Below are 22,681 nucleotides of genomic sequence, written 5' to 3'. Positions count from 1 at the left end.
TGACATCTAATTTGTTCTGCATTAAGTTGAAATACATTGATCAGCACTGTATTAGCTTTGTGTTATAACAACATATAAAACATAATCCAAAATTATTGTCCAGTGGGTGGTGAACAACAGTGTCCTCTAGAGGAGATTTCCCCCCCAATTTACGCTTTGGTTTAGTTAAAATTTTTTGAAGCTGTATTATAAAAACCTCACAATCCTTAATTTTGTATCTATTTACCTAGAAAATTGACTTGGCAATGTATTTTTTTTTTTTTTTATTATTTTTTTTTTTTTACATATTGTGGTCGCACCCATAAGGCCACAAAACTGTTTATGGTGGTTGGGAGATGCAGGATTTAGTTTTTGTAAAGAGGGTGTTCACATGATGGTTGAGTGAGACCTGTCTCAAATAACAGTAACACCCACCCATTCAGATACAATATGGCAAAGGGTTTTGAGGGGAAGTGACCTATATTTCTAGACCTCTTCATGGTCTGCATTCAGAGATGTTATCTGCTTGTCACTTTTATTTTTATTTTGTCAGTTTCTAATGCGTTTAACTGTCTTTGTCAACCTTAAATTCAAATGACTTTAAGAATCCCACCCTCTGCCACCTGCTAATGACTGTCTTATACGAACAGAATTTGTACCGTTGTTTCGCATTATACAATGACCAATGGCTCTTAGATTTTGTCCCCCATATTACTTGTTGTTTAGCCTTAGATTAACCAGCATTACCAAAACATTCTAAACAAATAGTTTTAATAGAATGAGAAGGAATAAATACTTGTAATTGTATTATTGTTACCATTTTTTTTATCAGTGTTTTATGTGAAATTGACTTTAATCGAATGTAATACTTTGTAATGTGCATACTGAATTATATTATAAACAGAGGTAAATTGCTGTTCGACGATGGGGAATATAAACAACAGCAGATCTCTGTGAAATCACAGTCATGCACCAGCTGTCAGTCAGTCCTCAGATTGGCAGAAGTGTCTCGCAGGTGATTGGTTTTACTCACATATGACGCAGATTACGTACTAAACTGAAACACGTGGGTCTCGCACAAACAAAGACACATTGGCAGACTGAGCTCTACATGCCAGTGTTGAGCTCCGCGCTCTGCGAACCACACTGGACATTTACACACCGCATCACATGCTTATGGATACTATATAGTTTTACTCATGGTCTACTAAGGTATGCAGTTGCTTTTCTTTCTATCATTTGTCTATTTGGGCAACTATGCATTTTCAATAAGAAGTGCAAAAAAATGCATGTTTGTTTTGTGTTGATATCTGCAGGTTTTATAGAAACTGATGAGCGTTTTTTCTTCTTCTTTTTTTTTCTGTAGAGATGAATTGTAAAATGAGCTTTTATTCAGTCCTTGTATGAGAACAGAGACCAGAGCACGCTTGTGTGAAATGGTGTTCAGATATGCATTTACTGAAAGAATTAAACTAGAGAGTTAAAAAAGATAACAAACGTGGCGCGCAAAACCGTTCGCCCCATCGCTCACTTGTTCTGATACGGCGCAAGAAAGTGGGTTTTAAATTTTAAAGTTTAAGTGAACTCTATAATTTTGTAAAGTTGTTTAATAAAACTAATAAAATGTGATGCAAAGTCAAGTGAAAGTTGTGTGTTTTATCAGAAGGAGAATCCAGAGCTGACTCGTTTGTATTGAACCCCGGTATTAAATTTCACCGGATATTATCACCTGTACAACGATCGGCAGAGGAACAGTCCCACGACTGAAGGTACATCAGCAGAAAAAAAGTGCTGAAACAGTGCTAAAACATGTTTTGATGGGCATGTGACTATTATTTTCAGGTTTTCTTTATGTTTTTATTTATTTATTTATTTATTTTTATTGATTGCTGTGTTGTTTGCAGCCATGCCCTGCGTCCAGGCTCAGAATGGCTCGTCCCCGCAGGGCGCGAGTCCTGCGTCTCAGAGCTACAGTTACCACACCAGCGGAGAATACAGCTGCGATTTCCTCACGCCAGAGTTTGTGAAGTTCAGCATGGATTTGACCAATACCGAGATCACCGCCGCCACCACCTCTCTGCCAAGCTTCAGCACCTTCATGGACAACTACAACACCTGTTATGACGTAAAGCCGCCTTGTCTTTACCAGGTGCCCCATTCTGGAGAACAGTCCTCTATCAAAGTGGAGGAACTCCAGATGCACACATACCATCAGCAGTCAGAGGAGATGATGGCTCACTCCGGGCCTATGTACTTCAAACCGTCCTCACCTCACGCTCCAGGAACGGCCAACTTCCAGGTTCAGCCCAGTCATATGTGGGATGACCCAAGCTCCCTGCACACTTTTCATCAGAACTATATGACCACACATATGATAGATCAGCGCAAAAACCCAGTGTCCAGGCTCTCCCTCTTCTCCTTCAAACATTCTCCACCCGGAACCCCTGTTTCCAGCTGTCAGATGCGCTTTGAGGGACCTTTCCATGTGTCCATGGGGCACGACAGTCCTGGAGCGCACAGAGCAATGGAAAGCCAGAGATTCGCAGTGCCCAGTGCCATCAGGAAACAGGCGGGAATCGCTTTCACGCACTCCCTGCAGCTCAGTCACGGCCATCAACTGATGGACAGTCAGGTGCCGTCACCCCCGTCAAGAGGATCTCCGTCCAGCGAAGGTTTGTGCGCGGTGTGTGGGGACAACGCGGCTTGTCAGCACTATGGAGTCCGAACGTGTGAAGGGTGCAAAGGATTCTTCAAGGTATTTATTTTTATTTATTTATTTATTATTACTATTTATTTATTTATTTATTTGTTCATTTATTTATTTGCTTCTTTGTTTGTTTTATTGACAGTTATATCAGTTTTCTCTGATCTTTAATGTAAAATGATACTTTATCAGACATTCGAGCTGATGGGGTTGTTTATATTTAATTAATTAATTAAATAATAAAATATAAACAAATCTATATAACAGAATATTTGCTTAGGGGGAAACAAAATGAAAATATTTTCTGAATTTTATATCATGAATTTTATATAATGTTGTCCACATTTATTTATTTATTTAGTTTTTTATTATTTGTTTTTCTTTTTGATTTAGAGAACAGTACAGAAGAATGCCAAATATGTCTGTTTAGCCAATAAAAACTGTCCTGTGGATAAACGCCGGAGAAACAGATGTCAGTATTGCCGATTTCAGAAGTGCCTGGTGGTCGGAATGGTGAAAGAAGGTAAATCGCTTTTTGTCCACAAGTCTGTGCGCCTTTGTAGCGCTAGGAAAAACAATCGTCGGTAACTTACTTGTATATGCATGTTACAACAAGCATAACAGCCACTAGATAGTCTTGTGTTGTTTTGACAGTTGTTCGGACCGCCAACTTAAAGGGTCGGCGAGGCCGTTTACCCTCCAAACCCAAAAGTCCGCAGGAGTCTTCGCCCCCCTCTCCGCCCGTCAGTTTGATCAGCGCTCTGGTCAGGGCTCATGTGGACTCCAACCCTTCTATGAGGAGCCTCGACTACACCAGAGTGCGTTATACTACAGTCATCTATAATTTTACCCCTCATTTTAGGCTTTAACATGAAGAAAATCTAAATGTGCATGTGACTCTTAATGCGCTTCCTGCGCCAATCTGACACAACCAATATTAGGAATTGAATATCATACAGTGTTTCATTATAAACTTTCAACACTTTAAGGGTGCCATATTTTACTCTCTAAATTGCCTTTGCAAGAAAAAAGCCAGTGAAATACAGACAAAAGTTAAATTAAAGAGGGGGAAACTCTCCCCTTTCTAGAAATGGGCTTTGCCATTTCACGGGTTATATATTTTAAGGGAGCTCATTAAGTCATGTTTAAATTAAATTCCAGTTCCAAGCCAACCCGGACTACCAACTGAGTGGAGATGACACACAGCACATCCAGCAGTTCTACGACCTCCTCACCGGATCCATGGAAATCATCCGCGGATGGGCAGAAAAGATTCCCGGGTTCACCGACCTGCCTAAACCGGACCAGGACTTGCTGTTCGAGTCTGCCTTCCTGGAGCTCTTCGTGTTGCGCCTGGCGTACAGGTACCAAGGCCTCTGGAGAGGTGGCTTTGCTGCTTCAGTTTTTATTGGCTATGCAATAATTAGGAACCGCTTAAATCCCCATTTAATGCGCACAGCAATTAACGGGTGCTTTGTCATTAATTTCAGGTCCAACCCGATGGAAGGCAAACTCATCTTCTGTAACGGAGCGGTGCTGCACAGGCTGCAGTGCGTCCGTGGATTTGGCGAGTGGATTGACTCTATAGTGGAATTCTCGTCTAATCTCCAGAACATGAATTTAGACATATCTGCTTTCTCATGCATCGCCGCCTTAGCCATGGTCACAGGTGAGATAAGTTTTATATAACGTTAAGAAAAGTGTAACTTATTTTTATGTTATATTCTAAAATAAGAATTATTATTATTATTATTATTATTATTATTATTATTATTATTATTATTATTATTATTATACAGAGAGACACGGACTGAAAGAACCCAAGAGAGTGGAGGACCTTCAAAACAAGATAGTAAACTGTCTGAAAGACCAAGTCACGTTCAACGGAGGCGGCTTGAATCGTCCAAACTATTTGTCCAAACTGTTGGGTAAACTTCCCGAACTTCGCACACTGTGCACACAGGGTCTGCAGCGCATCTTCTACCTAAAACTAGAAGACCTGGTCCCACCGCCAGCAATAATCGACAAACTGTTTCTTGACACTTTGCCCTTTTAAACCGAGAGAAAACGATTTCAAACAACATCAGAGCACTTCCAATGACTCTTTTGAAAACTGAAAGCCGTTTGTTTGTTTTTCGTCAGTAATTACCAAATGACCTGCGCTTTCGGAGAGAGTGAGGAAAAAGAATAACAAATCTAAAGCCTGGAAGAAAACACGAAAAATAATAATATAATCGGCAGGTAAATTTGACCAGTTACACTATTGCAAATAAAGATGCTTCGCAATGCCATAGAAGAACATCTCTCTATAAATGGTTCCATAAAATAGCCTTTAACATTTGAAGAACCTTTCTGTTTCACAAAATCTATTTCTGTTTCACAAAATCTATCGGATTATTAAAAGTTAAGAAAAATATGGTTATTTAATGAACCTTTGACTGAATGGTTCTTTGTGGAACCAAAAATGGTTCTTCTATGGCATCGCTTGAAGAACCTTTCGAAGCACTTTTGTTTTATGAGTGTATCCCACCAAAACATACCGCTATTGAATATCTCAAAACATAAAAAAGCAAAAATAGGTAAGAAGGTAATAATTATCAGAAATATTACGATAAATTTTTTTTTATTATATTTATTAATTAATTAATTAATTTATTTATTTATTTATTTTTATTTATTTTTTTTGTAGTATGCCTGATTTTGAACAATGAAAAATACCTCGCCACTACTAATCATTGTTAAATGCAAACGTCGGTATTTATGTAAAATCACTAAGCAGAATGTATTATACACCATTTCTATATACTTATTCGATATATTTATGTGATTTATATGACGTGTATATAGCTTGTACAGAGACATTTTTTTTTTCTTTATTTTATAACTTTTGTCTGTGTATATGTCAGGTGGGAAGGAGACGCATGTTGTAGAGGACTCTTGTCTCTATTACACACTCTATATTCCGGACACTATGTAGTCTGTTAGATTTTATAAAGATTCGTAGTATTGGGGCAACTTTTAAATATGGCACATGTGGATAAAATACCAATATCATCTGTACAGGTAAAAAGGAACCCATAGTGTTTGTAAAATTTTCAGACATTCCTCGTTTGTATGTGTTGTATATATTGTTGTTGTTTAATATAAAAGTTTATATATTTATTTTGAGTTTGCCGTTAAAGCATGGTGCAGTTGAAATGATTTAAGACGCATCATTGTCGTCTTTGTTTATTGTCTTACATGTGATTTATTTGCCATCTTCCATTCCTGTGTGAAAATCATCACTGCCTTTTTCTATGGTTTAACTAAATATAGTACAACTCGTTCGGTTCCGATTCCGAATCAAACTTCATGAAAAGGAATATTTAATGTTTACAAATAAAACTTTTAAATAATTTCCATGCAGGAGCCATGTCTCTTAATTACATTTCATTATTTTGTGGTCAGAAAATCTCTCTCTCTCTCTCTCTCTCTCTCTCTCTATCTCTCTGTCACGTGAATGGATTTATTATTATTATCGTTGTTGTTGTTGTTGTTGTTAAGAAACTGAATATAACATTTAAACTTTAGTTAGCATGCAAACGACGGATTTCGGGGGGAAATGCGAATTTCGTAAATATCTCTTTCATCAGGTTGTTTAATGTTTTTATTATTATTATTATTATTATTATTATTATTATTTTCATTAGAGTAAGAATAGACAAAGTAAAACTTTTATCTCTTCTCGGTATGTACGGGAGCATGTTTAAAGTTTGCACCACAGTCAAAAATATAATATTTATTTTAAAGCGTTACATTTATTCCCATTTATTCTAAAGACTGTATGCCTATTCTTAAGTATTCGTTTTTCAAATGTCTAAAATTGTTTTAAAAGACAGAATTTAATTTGTTGAACGTGTGATAACTATAGGTGTCTGAAAACCATTAAATCCGTTACATTAAATGGGTAACATTAGGGCGATGGATGAAAATGTAATAATGCAATGATCATACAACTAAATTCACTGTGTAAAATGTGGAATTCCGCTTTACTGAGTTACAATTACAGCAATCCAAGCACAGCTTTGTTTAAATGGTGTTTCATTTAAGTAAATAAATTAAACTTTTTGACTCAGTTTTATATTTTTAAACTTTAATTCAGGATACAGAAATGAAGCATGCCTATGTGTTTGTATTCGAAATTAAATGTTGGAGAAAAAATATAAGTACGCCATTCATATCTAGCGCATTTAAAAACAACAGTCATTTAAATGTATCTGAAAATAACGAAGCCAAACGTGTTATGAATGCAATTAACATGCATGTGTAGTAAATTCTATGTTGGATTAAAGTTATCAATTACAGATGATTGATCCACATTTGGCGTCAGTATTTTAGGTTGTGCTAAGAGATAATAAAATGACTTGGAATTAGCGAATGAAAATGTAAATAACATTTTGTTTATATTATGCAACGTGATGTTTTTCTTCTTCTTCTTTTTTTATTTTATTTATTTATTTATTAATTTTTTTGTTAAACTCTCGTTATGTTCAGCACCATTACAACACCAGATCAAAATCAGCTTCATTATATAGAAAGCTCCCATTTTCAAAATTATTTAAAACAGTACGGATTTGAACAATTCAAGCGTGCACATAAGCTCACAAAGAGTATTATTTAATTTGGAATTCACTCATTTCAAATCCTGTAGAATATTTGCAGTAACATCTGCTTCATAATGGTCACACACAATGGCATACAGTCACAATTTAGATTTGGGGATTTTTGTTTCTTCTTATCCATGTATAAACCAAAATCTTTATATATATATATATATATATATATATATATATATATATATATATATATATATATAAAGTCACACAATGGTCACACACAATGGCATACAGTCACAATTTAGATTTGGGGATTTTTGTTTCTTCTTATCCGTGTATAAACCAAAATCTTTATATATATATATATATATATATATATATATATATATATATATATATATATATATATATATCTGTGTGTGTGTGTGTGTGTGTGTGTGTGTGTGTGTAGATCATAAATCAGCGTAAATTGCATTGTCACTTGGGACTTTGTTCTAAAGCTTCGGATAGCAGTTAACTGTACAGTAATACAGTATTATATACTGTACAATAATGTGTTCTAATTATTATACATTCATCTAAATTAAATTGCATTGTAAAGTGAACATGCATGCCACATTTATTTAACACCTATATCCAGAGCGCGTAAAAAGTAAAAGCCATTCCGTTCTTTCTCACTATTTCTCAGACAGCAGGTATGCCCTTCATGCACGCGTTCAGTGTGCCTTACTGTAGAGTTCTTTATGGAATTCTGTCGTTCTCCATTCATGTCCGTGTAGCTCAGAGAGGAGATGAAGGTGCCTCTGGGCAACGTCTAGGAACGCTCACTATCGTGTAATCTCTTTTTCTTTCTCTCGGCTTCTCTTGCTCTCTCATTCTCTTTCTCTCATCAGGCGTGGGATGGCTGATCTTTTCCTAAAGTTCTCACAAGGCAAATAATTGTCTGAATAATTAGATCTTCACAGCAAAAAGACTAATTCCAAGTCAAATTAAGATTACACTCAAAAGCAGTTTGCTGACATTTTGCAGATCAGTTAGAGGGACGCTCGGCGGTGTCACAAGCTTGTACCGTGTTGACTGAAGTAATCATTTAGGTTGGCAACGGCCTAATCTCTGCACAAAGAGAAAAGCATGAAAGCAATGTCGTGACAGAGACAGAGAGACACGCTCGCCCTACACATGTCGAGGTATTTTCACTCAACTCTCGCGCACTCAAGTTCTGCACGTTTTATTAGAGACGAATCACGGAGCATTTTACTGCTTTTTTATCTGTTCTGACAAAGGGACGAACTCTTACTCTTTCAATCCGCTGTGTGGTTTCTGCTTAGCACTGCAGGTGATACAAAACAGACGGAAAAGGATGGAAATAACACACTCCGTCTGCACCCGATTCGGACGTTATCACTCGATTGAATGGGGCGTTATCAGCGGTTATATCAGCCCATAGCTATGGGCCAGGAGGGGCCTCCTGCGCCTACTAGTAGGCTCAGAAGGCCGTGATCATCCATCCAAATGGTTGATCACCCACAAATATAAAAGAGAAGACTCCAGATCCAATCCCAGAATTCCTGCTCACCGGTAATCGGAAGTCTACTGGACGAAAGCGGCAACGTTGCGATATTTCCTGCTTAATATTTTCAGGTAAGACTATTAAAATTATAAAACTGAGCATTTAAACTGTAATGGAAAACAATACGTACACTCGTATTGCGTGTCATTATTGTTGACATGAGATAACCGTATTGCGATGTGTCTGCAAACGTTATCGCTAGATCATACGTTATTAGCGTGTCGTTATGTTAACACTGCATGCTTTATGTGAGCATTGACGTTGCTAATATGAGTGTGTATTTACGTCTGAAGCTAATGGGGGAATTTAGTTTCGAGTTAAACTGTCAAAATGACTTTTTACACTCTTACAGGCTATTGTGTATGCTCGATAACGCCTCACTTGAAGCCAGATCATAGGACTAATGTAGCCCATATTGACTTGAGAGAAATATTAAACAAGATGTATTTTACGGATGTTTGGAAACCTTGGGATCTTGACTAGAGTGTAAAATAAAGTTCTGTGGGTTTGGACAAAGCTTGGCTGGATTTGATCCCATATCAGGAAGCTTTGGATCTGTCTGGCTGTCTGTTCTGTCTTTCTATCTATATACCTTCTCAAAAAATAAAGGGAATACTTAACAACACAATATAACACACAAGTGTTCCCTTTATTTTTTTGAGCAGTTTATATATATAGCTAGCTAGCTAGCTGTGTATCTATCTATTTATATAATCTATCTATAGATGTAGATCTAGCTTGATGTGTATTTATCTATCTATATATCTTGCAATCTATCTAGTTATATAGCTAGCTGTATCTAACTATCGCACCAAATATCCCTCATCTGACTGCATCCCATTTTCACTCATGTGTTTCTGTCTTTTAGGCTGTGATAAGAAGTACGGTACGGGTTGCACTTTGCTTTATGTAATAATTGCCAAATATTTTGATTTCAGATATGGGAAAAGCTCTTAAGATGACCACACGTTTCAGGAACGTTAAAATTAAGTTGGTAAGGAGGTCTATTGCGGGCCCTGCAAAGTTTTCTTACCTCAGTCAAGGTCTTCCTCAGCCCAGCTACAAACAGACCCACCCTTCAGACCCTTCTATTACATCTCAACTGGCTGAACCTGATGATGCGACACAAAGCTGTTCTGAGAGCGCATACAGTAAGGCAAAGAAGAGAGAGCTTCATGCCTGGGATGCAGTCAAGGATGAGATGCTTAAGGTGACGTTTGAATGTTCAGCATCAGTCACTACCCAGTGTGCTGTCTGCAGAGAACATGCTGATTATAGGTGCATTGAGTGCAGCTCCACTGCAGTGTTCTGTGAGGTTTGCCTGAAGAGGACTCACAGAAATTCACTGCATCTTCCTGAAAAGTGGAACGTAAGAACAATAGCATACCGTCTTACATTGCTATTGCTATACTTGCATACAGACAGCAAACTCACAGTAATCTCAACAGATTCATTAGATACTTCAAATTGTTTTAGCACTATGCAGTATCAACTGTTAGTGTCACAAGTTTGTTGTTTTAAAAACATTAGAGCTATCCATCTTTCTTACAGAATGTTTACTATGAGCCATCCTCCCTGGGGTTATTCTTATATTTACCTGAAGGCCATGGCACCCATGCTGTGTACACAAAGGACATGAAGGTCATTGTCAGCACAGGTTTGTCATTTTACCTGATACAAAATCTTAATGTATTTAATTTTATTGACAGGTTAAGGAATTCAATCCAATTACATGTGGAGTAATGATTTCCTTTAAGGAATTAATCAAATTTGTGATGCAATTAAAAAAAAAAAGTTGTTTGTTGATTCCAATAATTACAAACATTAAGTTATATGTGATACACTCAAGTGATTTAGTCTATACTATATAAACTAAATGTATAGTTTATATACTATCATGATGGCTAAAAATGTATAGCCTGAATCCACTGTAAGTCGCTTTGGATAAAAGCGTCTGCTAAATGCATACATTTAATTTAATTTAATTTATACTGATATGTTAGTCTCTATAGTAGTACTAGGTTATGTTTTTATGTTATTTTGCTCTTTATATTTGGCAGGATGGCTCTGCACAGTTACAGTCACCATGTGTGCGTGTGAACCAGAAACCTGTACTCTGCTGAGGTATGGGCTCTGACCAGCAACAGCCACAAGCCCCAGACAGCCTTCTCCATCCCTTTGCTAGAGCTTTCTGTTTCTCTGTCACTGGAGTGTCAGGTTTCTGTTGAGGGTTTTTGCAACACCCCATATCCCATTTTAGGCATCACCACTTCCGACAAAGAAGTTTGGTTGATATTTGCCCACAATTAAATGATGGAACCATTTTCCCAGCATGTCCAAAGGTTGGTTATAATTCTAGCGTGGTTCTTGTTTGATTAAATTAATGGCATAGAATTCAAATCTGAATTAATATCAAACTAAGTTAATTTGTTTATGTAGTATTATAATAGAAGTAATAGTATAAATGTATAAACCTGGTGCGGGTACAAAACCAGTGTTACTGTAAGTGTTTGTTTTCCAGGCGGATGGAGATATGATTGTCACATTGGATGCCAACTTTGGCCTTTTGAGGAAGCAAAGCTCCAGTACAAGTGCGGTTGATCCATTACACAGAACCCGCATGTTTAGAGGGATACCTGCTATCACATCTTGACAGCTCAAAGCCTCAAGAGGTTAATCATTGTTGCAGAATTTCATGGCCTGAGTCCATGAAATATTAATTAAACTTGTGAAAAAGATCACTCTTCCTCCCATAAATCTATGTTTTCCTTAACTCTTTAGGACTGCAGTAAGCTGCTCTCATTCAAGGTCTCCAACAGCTGGAAAGAAAATGACATCAAGCCACTGTGATGTTTCACCCACATGCACAAGACATTATAGATATATAATATAATATAATTATAATATATAAATAATTTAATTACTTTACTGCATTACTTGTGCAGACATGTTGTTTTACTAGGTCTGATCTATTTAAGCTTAGGCACTGTATTTAAGCATACATATCCCCACTAGTCTGTCTGTATGAGTACAAAATTAAAAAAATAAACTGTCTATAATTGTTAATGTACAAGCACAGTAAAATATTTATATAAAAAATATTGCACTACTGTTATTTTGCATAGAATACATTGTTCAACAATATTTTTGCACACTCATCCAACTGCATTTATTACCACTGTTCTCATCCACATCCTTCATTGCTCTGTTCATAATGTACATACAATCCCTACATTGCATTCATATTTACATTCTGTATATACTCCGATCAATATTGTACACTGTACTTTCTGTATATCATAGCTTTACTTACTCTTCACTTTTACGTATATAAAACACTATATTCTTGTACTTCTGGTTAGATGCTAACTGCATTTCATTAGCTCTGTACTTGTACTCTGCATAATGACAATAAAGTTTAATCTAATCTAATCTAAAAAAAAAATGTGTTTACCATAATGTAATATGTTATTTACTGTAATGTACAAATGTGTGGGAGGTGTTTTGTTTTTTGTGAGCTCACCATCAAAATCCCCTTCGACTGAGTTGAAATGGCAATACATTATTGGATCTTGAATCCTCTGAAGCAACTATGAGTTTGTAAAAAAATAAAATAAAAGGGAACATAGAGGTGTATTGACTCTACGAGTTACAGCCATGTTTTAGCCATGGCGCTCTGCACTTATTCACAGCTCATTTAAAGTCAATGAAAAGTAATTTACTTAAAAAATGACATACAATGAATTTACAGTCAAAATCCGTATGTGACAGTGTGCCACATTCAGTATGTTCCTACATAACTGTTATTGGCTTGAAATTCTCCAGATCCAAGCCTATGTAATTGAACACTTTTTTTCTATTCTTCCCATTGGCTGTTTTCGTTTTATTTTCACTTTCTTCGTTCAGTGAATGTATATTACATTTAGTTTGTTCGTTGTTTGTTGCCATGGTGGTTACGCTGCTATCGCTGAAACCACGTAGCTTGCATAACGTAGTTCCGCCCAAAAGTATTTTATTCACAAGACACTTTTTTTAAATGATAAATTCAACATTTGTCCAAAAAAAAAAATGAAAAAAAAAAACAACAACAACAAACAGATAACTCAACAATACGATATTTTAATATAACCTTTGCACATTTCTCCTTCGATTCAGAGAAATACACTTTTGGTAGCAGAAGGTTACGGAAGTGCATTGTGTTGTGGGCGGGGTTTGAGGGTTCTACATTTCGGCAAAAAAATCTTAAATAAACAAATATATTTAGATTTTCTTAACGTAAATCATCTAGATGCAGTGTAATTAATAGATTGGTTGCACTAGATATTTGATATATTCAGTAGATATATCATTTTACAACCCTAATTTCCAACCCTAATTCGCAAACCAGATAAACTACAACTGCAGTGTTTGATTTGTATCAAGCTGCATTGCGTAGCTATAGGGAATTGTAGTTTTTTTTTAAAAAATTGTGTATTTCTTAGAATAGGATATTGCAAATAGTGAGTTGAGAGTAAAGTGTGGAGTTTAGGCAGATTGTAAACATATCTATGTAATCAGATTTTAAATGTTCAAATAACTTTTAACCAGATTTGACAATATCCCAAGCTGTTGACTATATTTACATCATAAATGAGGACAAGAGCTCTCTATAACAGTTGGCCCCATGTGTGTAGCCCTTTTTATTGCTTAATTATAAGCCTTCAAATATGCACCAAGGTGATGTTTCAAAGGTCAGTATTTCAAAACAGAAGCCATGTAGGATCTTCATACTTACATATGTTACTCTCCAGGTCAAGACCTTTCTAACAATGTATGTGGTTTAGCTCTACAACAAAGTTTTAATTTTCTCATTTCACATGCACAAGCCATCTCGGGTGTAGTTTCAGAGAGCTATTTGAAGGCTAAATAGCCATAGCCTATATAAAAAGAAGCTATTTGCATGTTCGTTTGTTTCTGACCTTGTAAACAGATTTATGAACCCTAAACATGACAAATACCTTGTCCGCACACACACACAGACTCATTTTGCATTTCTGTTTGGTACACACATGGCTTATATATATATATATATATATATATATATATATATATATATATATATATATATATATATATATATATATATATATATATATGCTATCTAATTATGGGATGGTTCACCCAAAAATGAAAATTCTGTCATCATTTACTCACCCTCATGTATTTCCAAACCTGTATGAGTTGCTTTCTTATGTTGTACATAAAATAAGATAATTTGAAGATTGCTGGTAATTGCTGGTAAAAGGTAAAGTTTTTACAAGGTTTCTGAGCAGAAGATGGTTAAATGTTTTCTCAGTCCATGTTACCAAAACTCATGTGTCATTTAAAAAGCATGTTTGAAAGCATGTCAATTAATTTATTTGCATTCATCTAGATGCAATGTAATTAAAAGTTTGGCTATACTAGATATTTTATATATTCAGTAAATATATAATTTTACAACCCTAATTTGCAAACCAGATAAACTAATCAGATTTTAAATGTATAATTAATTACATATAATAAACATAATTGTGACAGACAGCACTTTGAATTGAAATGTAGTCTACCCACGGCAGACAACTGCAAACAAAAGTGGAACACACCAGTCCTCCCTCACATAAACTGACAATAAACTTTATTTATCTGAATCCAAGGAGAAACAATTGATATCCTTAACACAGATAAAATGATACCCTTCACATTTTCTCTTAAATGTTTATCATTAAAATAAAAGCATAACAGTAATTGTGAAGAAAATACTTCAGAGTGGAAGTAAGCAATGCCATAGAAACCATTTAAATTTAAAATAAATAAATTGTAGTGTTCAGCTGTATACCAAAGTTTCTACAAGTACCAGTAACCATCTTTTCAATATATTTTTTGCCAAGCATCTCCTAGTGACAGCAAAACTGTGAAACATGTTAAGTTATGTGAAGCATCTAATCATAACATGAAATCATACTCTGACCCACTGTTGTGAATATTATGGTGAGGTCCTTGCTAAAACCCAGCCCTACTGAACCAATGATGAAACAGGTGTATATATAAAAAGCATGTAGACTCATGTCTCATGCATGTAGACTCAATTCAGTACAATGTAACTTTATTGGTCCCCACATAAGTCCTGTATAAAGGAGACCACATTGATGGTGCCAACAAACAACAATTAATAAAAATTGGGGTGAAAGAAAATAACAAAAAGATCACAATTTTCTTCTTACGTGTGAAGTGTGGTCATTACAATGAATTTGCAGCATATGTATGTATTGTGTGTGTGTGTGTGTGTGTTTTTGGATGGTTGGGTTGGGGGCCGTCAACACAGTAAAAACAACCCAAACAAGTAACAAGATACATCTTCAGGGTGTTTGCATGGTGTCTTGACACTGGCAGTGAAGGCACATGTTCTTTTTAAGCCACATGCTGTGTGTGACCATGATTGGCACACTGTGCACTGAGACCATGAACTCCACTTCTGTCTTGCATTCTTCTTCTTATCATCAAAATGGACGCAGCAGACACAGCACAAATTGCCTCCATCTACCAAAGGAAAAACACAAATATTTTGAAAGTCAAGCGAGTTAGTTTAAATCATACTCATAACTATATTTAAAGCAACATCTCAAAGGCAGCTTGTTCATTTTTAACTGTTGCCAAAGGAATATGTGGGTATTGCACATCAATTGATCTCAGATCTTGCGGATAATCAATCATAAGATAAAAGCAGGTTTTCCTGGGTTCCATTTCAGAAAGCGGCTTTAGGAAAACTCTGGGTTTTTCGTTTCAGAAATGGATGTAAATCAAACCTGAGACAAAGGGGTAACTAAATTTTAATTTAAGAAATCTCATGACCACTTTGTTCTTCAGCTGCTTCCAGTTTGAGATGCTGGTATGAGTCTTTGACAATTTCTTCAATGTGAGAATATTTGATGTTGATAGCCTTGGAATATTTTTGTAACAAACTCATTTGAAATTATGATAAAAACTAGAGATAAACAATCCGGTTGTCTAACACAATGTCTTGCTCACACCACAATTGCTGTTGATCATCCTTCCATCTAATAATTTAAGAATACCACTAATGCTTAGCAAATGAACCTCTAACTTCAGCTTCTTTAAGTGCATTTTAATTCGGGCATCCCTCATCTCAGGGTTTAGGTCCTGTGCCTACCCATGTGCCCTCAGTGCTGCTGCCTCTTGAATGTATTTTTGCTTTGCATCTTCCCCCAATGTGGCGCACATTGTGCATTCATTCATTGTGCCTGAGGAAAAACTTAACGCATTAGAGTCAGCATCTCCTTTTTAAAGTAAATTCATACAACGACAATCAGTACTTGGGTTGTGAAAACCATTTATCTGTAACAACTCTGTAAAAACAAGATAACGTGTAAAGTAGATGACCTGATGATTGTTTTCAATACACTCAGCATTCTTAAACTGATGAATGTAATTTGTGTGAGTGAAGTACTTCCCAAATACTATCATGAAAATCTGTTTCATGACGCTTCATGACCCTCATAAACCTTATGTCAACAAGGCCACCATGTATGGAAAGAAACAATTTAGTATAAAAAAATAAAAACAGTCTTTAAATTTTGTTTCTCACCTTTGTTTTTGAATATGTCCCTACAAAAAAGATTGTAAGGCGACAGCTCTCTAATGTGAACTTTGGCCTTTGATGGCCGGGGCTCAGACGAAGCATTGGTCATTTGCGATCTTTTGTAATTACCAATCCAGTTCTGAAAAACAAAAAAATAGCAAAAAGGTAATACACCAATTAAACTGAATGTTAACAAAACACTTAATTTATACAAGCAGTGCAGCAGAATGATTTATTTATTTGACATGATGTTTGTTAGTGTGGCACAAAAGTAAACCTTATTTCTACGACACTGGTGTCCAAACCAGTAGCTGATGCAGCTCTTGGTATTAATTCTGAACCAACTCGTGTCATTCCATCCTTAAAAAATTATTTCAGGGTTTCCTTTTGATTCCCATTAATGGGAGTTCTCTCTTGTTGAATAACAACAAAGAAAGAAATAGATAGTCAGTAATAAATCAGTAATAAAAAAAGACAGTGTTGCAGATCATACCATCGTTCTCAGACACTCTTGCCTAATGCTTCTAGATCAGCAACTGTAAGGCTTATCTCTCTCGGCCAAGAGAGAAACTTGCACAAGACAGATTTGTGAACAATAAATTCTAAACAGCCCAAAACCAAATTTTGGATAGTTCAACAAAGACATAGTAATATGAAGTAATAAAACAAACTTGCCACAGAAGTCCTTGCAACCAGCTGGAAATGTATGCTGTAAAGGGAGACAAAAAAGTTAGGTAAAAAGACATTAATGTAACACAGGCAGGCAGACAGCTAATCAGAAAGACATTTATTTTTCAAGTTACATATATAGATAGATAGATAGATAAATTATATAAATATATACACAGCTAGCAAGCTTTAGAGAGAGAGAGTGAGAGAGAAAGAGAGAGACAGACAGCTAGCTATATATATATATATATATATATATATATATATATATATATATATATATATATATATATATATATATAAATATATACACAGCTAGCTAGCTAGTATAGAGAGAAAGAGAGAGAGAGACAGACAGACAGACAGACAGACAGACAGACAGATAGATAGATAGATAGATAGATAGACAGATCCAAACCCACAGAACTTTATTTTACACTCTAGTCAAGATCCCAAGGTTTCCAAACATCCGTAAAATACATCTTGTTTAATATTTCTCTCAAGTCAATATGGGCTACATTAGTCCTATGATCTGGCTTCATTATTGAGCATACAGAATAGCCTGTAAGAGTGTAAAAAGTCATTTTGACAGTTTAACTCAAAACTAAATTCCCCCATTAGCTTCAGACGTAAATACACACTCATATTAGCAACGTTAATGCTCACATAAAGCATGCAACGTTAACATAACGACACGCTAATATCGTAATATGATCTAGCGATAACGTTTGCAGACACATCGCAATGCGGTTATCTCATGTCAACAATAATGACACGCAATACGAGTGTACATATTGTTTTCCATTACAGTTTAAATGCTCAGTTTTATAATTTTAATAGTCTTACCTGAAAATATTAAGCAGGAAATATCGCAACGTTGCCGCTTTCGTCCAGTAGACATCCGATTACCGGTGAGCAGGAATTCTGGGATTGGATCTGGAGTCTTCTCTTGTATATTTGTGGGTGATCAACCATTTGGATGGATGATCACGGCCTTCTGAGCCTACTAGTAGGCGCAGGAGGCCCCTCCTGGCCCATAGCTATGGGCTGATAACCTCTGATAACGCCCCATTCAATCGAGTGATAACGTTCGAATCGGGTGCCGTCTGCATGTGGAGAGCTCAGAGGCCGCAGGCACTTTGTCTTAAGTGCTAGAGCAGGAAACCTAAGAGGAACTAAATTATAATGCCATGCTCCACTTGGACAGATCTGTCCGGTCTTTGTACTGAGGGGCTGATGGGATGACGCCCTAAAACAAAGTCATTAAGCAGTGCAGGACACATTCTACCTTCTTCATAGATGATTTCAGTAACTCACAGAGACCTCAGTAAGGAGGTCAGGCAGAGGTAGCTGAATCGTGGAACTGAACCGAAGCAAAAGCACCTCTCTTGCCACCAGGAACCCAGAACCCAGTCCGTTGCTTTGAAGAATTATGTTGTGTGATTTACATTTGCTTTGTAATATTGCGACAACATACTTTAAATAGCAGTTTCCGTACACCAGGCAATGGCATCCTCAGTGAAATGGGCCCGCAAACACATTGCAAATCTGTGCAGAGCTAAAGCAGATGCCGTGTGTTGGCAAAGTGCTCTGCTGGGTTTACAGACAGATGCTTACTTCACGGGCTTTAATGTAGACCAAATCTTCTGAAAAAAAAAAAACAAAAAAAAAAAACAACAGATCCTACAGGTGATCCTATCAGTTTGGTTCACTTACTCATAGTTTCAAAAAACCAGTAGTGCCCTTTGTGACATCTGGCCTTTGCTGACAGGTCTATGTCTCAGAGCAGAGAGTTTGCAGTTTGTGACATTACTTTTTATTATTTTCAGGCAATGAATGGGAATAACTGTGTCTCTTTGATTTACATATTTGAGACTGAGGCTAGTTGTCAGGAGATCTATATTTAAGGTTTAACGTTTCAAGCATCTAATTCAAATTTGTGCATTATTGTTTAATTTAATTTTATTTGTTTTGCATTATTCTTTTAAAGAGTTTTTCTACAAACTTAAATTAAAGTGCCATCTTATTTTTCCTAATGGCTGTTGGGTTACTAAAAATGTGTATTAAAAACACACATTAAGACATAATTAAATTATATGATGACGTTAGAATTTAGAAAGTTTATGTGTTTTCTGGATGGGAATTTTATTTATTTATTTATTTTTGTCAATTTCAGGTCAGAACAAGTATCATGCATTTTATTTAAGTTATTCATTACAATTACATTTTTGTTTGATTAAAGTAGAGAGTATGTTTACATTTTTGCTGTTTTATGAATATATGAACTTTCATAAATTTTATTCTTGTTTTTATTGTTACAAAATTACAAATGAAAATGACAGAAAACTACAATAAAACAGAACAATGAAATGTACATTTATAAATAAAATGAAATAAAATAAAAATGTTCACAGTGAAGTTTAAGACAATAAACATTTTATGTAATATTCCAGTTATTTTTCCTTCTGTTATAGTAGATTTTGTCTGCATCTAAAAAAAAAAAAAAAAGGCATATGATTGTGATGAAGGTGGATCTTGTACCTCCTGGTTCTTGTAGTCAGTAAACAACAGTTCATCATGATGTTAGAGTAGGCCTATGTATCAGTAAACTGGGTCAGAGAGTAGACTTCTCATAATCCATACCGCATAGAGCTCACAGCACACACATATACACACAAATGTTTTACATATGGTGTAAGAGTGACAAATAGAAGATATTGTACTAATTCAAACATTTCTGCTTGCTTAATTAGAGTGTCTTTTTAAGCATGACCACACATTTTCAATAGACAGTTTCCCTTCACTGCAAATGACAGTTATCAATTGGACATATTATGCACGTCTCTTTGACACAAACACACACACACACACACACACACACACACACACACACACACATACACATATCTCACTCTTTACACGTTGTTCTATCATTCATGTTAATAAAAAGACAACAGTCTTTCAGTCATGTGAGAATGACCAAATGACAAGCAAATGACTGCATGTGGAAATGAAAGTGCTGTCCCTCTGTGTTCTAACAGACGTTATCACAGACATCAGGCTAGTAAAAGACACTAATTATTTAAGGATCCGCTTTAAAGTGACTGACTGCAGCTGTAGAAGTAGTCAAACCGCTCATAAATATTTAGCTCAGACACAAGTTGTGGGATGACCTGCTGCTGTGCATTGATTCCTGATGAACAATGTCAAATAATTATTTGTAGTGTGGCCAGTAACACCGCTCTGCATGGGTGACTGATGCAAATCAACAGATGAGGGGGAAACTAGGAAGAAAATAAATTCCCCTCAGTGACATGATTTTTAAAAAGTATACAATGATAATGGGCATGCAATAACATAAAACAAACAAATCTTATATCAAATAGTCTATTCAATATAATATTTGTTTGTATTATGCTTGTCACTTTTTTATGTTAATCTGTTATAGTTATTGAAACGGTTACTGTACGTCTCTCCAGGAGTGGTTTCAGGATCAGTGCATGGCTAGATTTTGACACTTTCAGCTTTCCATAGCCTAATGCACATTGGATGCTGATGGCCATTCTGTCACTAAAATTACTGAATGAGTTGAACAAAAAAATAATATAAAAATTACGATCACATCTGGTGCCAATAAAGCTTTTGAAAAATATATACACTGATAATTATGAACTGAAAACTTAAAACTCATTTTGAAATGAGAACTTGGCCCCCGTATTTACTGTAATGCAGACTGCAGTCTCCTGTGGGAATTGATCTGCATGTTAAACAGATCCACAGTCCATGCAGCTGTTATTGAAGTACTGAACAGGGTCATTATGTCTTCTGATCTGATTGATAAACTAAGGCGATAATTTCTCTCAGCAACATGCGGAAGCAGTTAATGTTTTCCAGGGCAGGCATATTTCCGATTCAGTTGCTTTTAATGAACCTTCCCTTGCTGGTCAGTGGAGTAGAAAAAAATAAAAAAATAAAAATAAAAAGAAAATAGACAGACAGAGAGGCTTAGTTAGATCAGAGTTTAAGTATGGTAAACAGTACAATACAAATGTCTGGGTGTGAAAGATAACTAGGTGATTTGTGGAATCCTTTAATAATTGGGAACAAATCATAGGCATATTTTGATGACTAAATGTTTTTAAATTAGAGTGCATGTTGGTCATGATGCCATGATGTAAAATGTCACAGTGATGGGTAACATTCTCCCTGCATACTTACACCGAACCTGCAAAAAATAAATAAATAAATAAACCGTCTCTCTCAGCCTCTTTCTGTGTGTCACAATCTCTTTAAGACAAAACCATGCACGAGTAATGTGTTCGTGCTTGCTAAATTGCACAGGCTTTTGTCCTGAAGGAGTACACATTCAAGACTGTGCATGTCTCATTTCTGACATTTGGCATTTGTAAATATTCAATTTAAATATGAATATAATATAATGTAATATAATACAATACTGAATGCATTGTTTTGTTTTTTACCTTTTCAAGGAGATTATTTTCAGGCAAAAAAATAAATAAAAAATACAAATACAAATAATACAAATAAACCATATGATATGACTTGCATAGCTGAAGAAAACCTTTTCTGTATGTGTTAATACAACCATTTTTCTGAACACATCAATAGTAGCCTGTTATTTATTCACTGTATAGTATATATATATATATATATATATATATGTAACATCAGATGATCAAGTAAGAAATGACTGGTGTCAGTACTGGCATTATTAGTTATTGCTCATTTAGTGAAGCAACACAGATAAAGGTTATAATGTATTCTTTCCCTCAAATTTGAGAAATTTGAGTGTATTGAACATACAATTAAATTGTGACGAAATGTTCAACTGTGTATCTTCAGCTCATTTTAGGATCGTATTTCTACTTTTATGTCCCCATGACACAATACTGCATATTTTTATTTATTTTTTCTTGTCAACTTTCATACAGCATGGTTTGTCATGCATGGATGCACCCCATTACTGCATCCATATAGTAAAAAAAACTTGACATTCCCATGCAGTTTTGAGTATTAGTTTTGCTTATACTTTTTTATATTAAATATTATAAATATAAATAAATATATATATTTTTTTGTGATTTATATATATATATATATATATATATATATATATATATATATATATATATATATATATATATATATATACAGTATTGTTCAAAATAATAGCAGTACAATGTGACTAACCAGAATAATCAAGGTTTTTAGTATATTTTTTATTGCTACGTGGCAAACAAGTTACCAGTAGGTTCAGTAGATTGTCAGAAAACAAACAAGACCCAGCATTCATGATATGCACACTCTTAAGGCTGTGCAATTGGGCAATTAGTTGAAAGGGGTGTGTTCAAAAAAATAGCAGTGTCTACCTTTGACTGTACAAACTCAAAACTATTTTGTACAAACATTTTTTTTTTCTGGGATTTAGCAATCCTGTGAATCACTAAACTAATATTTAGTTGTATGACCACAGTTTTTTTAAAACTGCTTGACATCTGTGTGGCATGGAGTCAACCAACTTGTGG

At 35.4% G+C, this 22,681-nt stretch overlaps 1 protein-coding gene and 2 long non-coding RNA genes across 3 annotated transcripts; 2 read left to right on the top strand and 1 right to left on the bottom strand.

Moving 5' to 3' along the window:
* The first annotated feature begins 1,661 nt into the window (after positions 1-1,661).
* Positions 1,662-5,023, top strand: LOC128020301 (nuclear receptor subfamily 4 group A member 2-like). Its single transcript, XM_052607138.1, has 7 exons — positions 1,662-1,748; positions 1,884-2,734; positions 3,077-3,206; positions 3,338-3,501; positions 3,845-4,047; positions 4,174-4,352; positions 4,483-5,023. The coding sequence occupies exons 2-7, from the start codon at positions 1,886-1,888 to the stop codon at positions 4,737-4,739; spliced, it is 1,782 nt and encodes a 593-aa protein (XP_052463098.1). The 5' UTR covers positions 1,662-1,748; positions 1,884-1,885; the 3' UTR covers positions 4,740-5,023.
* Positions 5,024-8,749: 3,726 nt separating this feature from the next.
* LOC128019369 (uncharacterized) lies at positions 8,750-10,495 on the top strand. The gene is made up of 3 exons (XR_008185121.1): positions 8,750-8,919; positions 9,787-10,217; positions 10,400-10,495. It is a non-coding gene; the product is annotated as an uncharacterized LOC128019369 (long non-coding RNA).
* Positions 10,496-14,485: 3,990 nt separating this feature from the next.
* LOC128020299 (uncharacterized) lies at positions 14,486-17,021 on the bottom strand. The gene is made up of 3 exons (XR_008185339.1): positions 16,744-17,021; positions 16,473-16,605; positions 14,486-15,406 (listed from the first exon to the last, which is right to left on the bottom strand). It is a non-coding gene; the product is annotated as an uncharacterized LOC128020299 (long non-coding RNA).
* Positions 17,022-22,681: the final 5,660 nt, after the last annotated feature.

This window comes from Carassius gibelio, chromosome A9, assembly GCF_023724105.1.
Source record: "Carassius gibelio isolate Cgi1373 ecotype wild population from Czech Republic chromosome A9, carGib1.2-hapl.c, whole genome shotgun sequence".
Taxonomy (NCBI): domain Eukaryota; kingdom Metazoa; phylum Chordata; class Actinopteri; order Cypriniformes; family Cyprinidae; genus Carassius; species Carassius gibelio.
The sequence above is the reverse complement of the archived record's forward strand: the minus strand, read 5'-3'. Positions and strand labels throughout refer to the sequence as shown.

Bases quoted from the DNA above. Each gene is read 5' to 3' on its own strand.
- LOC128020301 (XM_052607138.1), top strand. From the start codon at position 1,886: ATGCCCTGCGTCCAGGCTCAGAATGGCTCGTCCCCGCAGGGCGCGAGT. The intron at 2,735-3,076 runs GTATTTATTTTT...TTTTTGATTTAG, and splicing joins GGTGCAAAGGATTCTTCAAG to AGAACAGTACAGAAGAATGC. The intron at 3,502-3,844 runs GTGCGTTATACT...ATTAAATTCCAG, and splicing joins GGAGCCTCGACTACACCAGA to TTCCAAGCCAACCCGGACTA.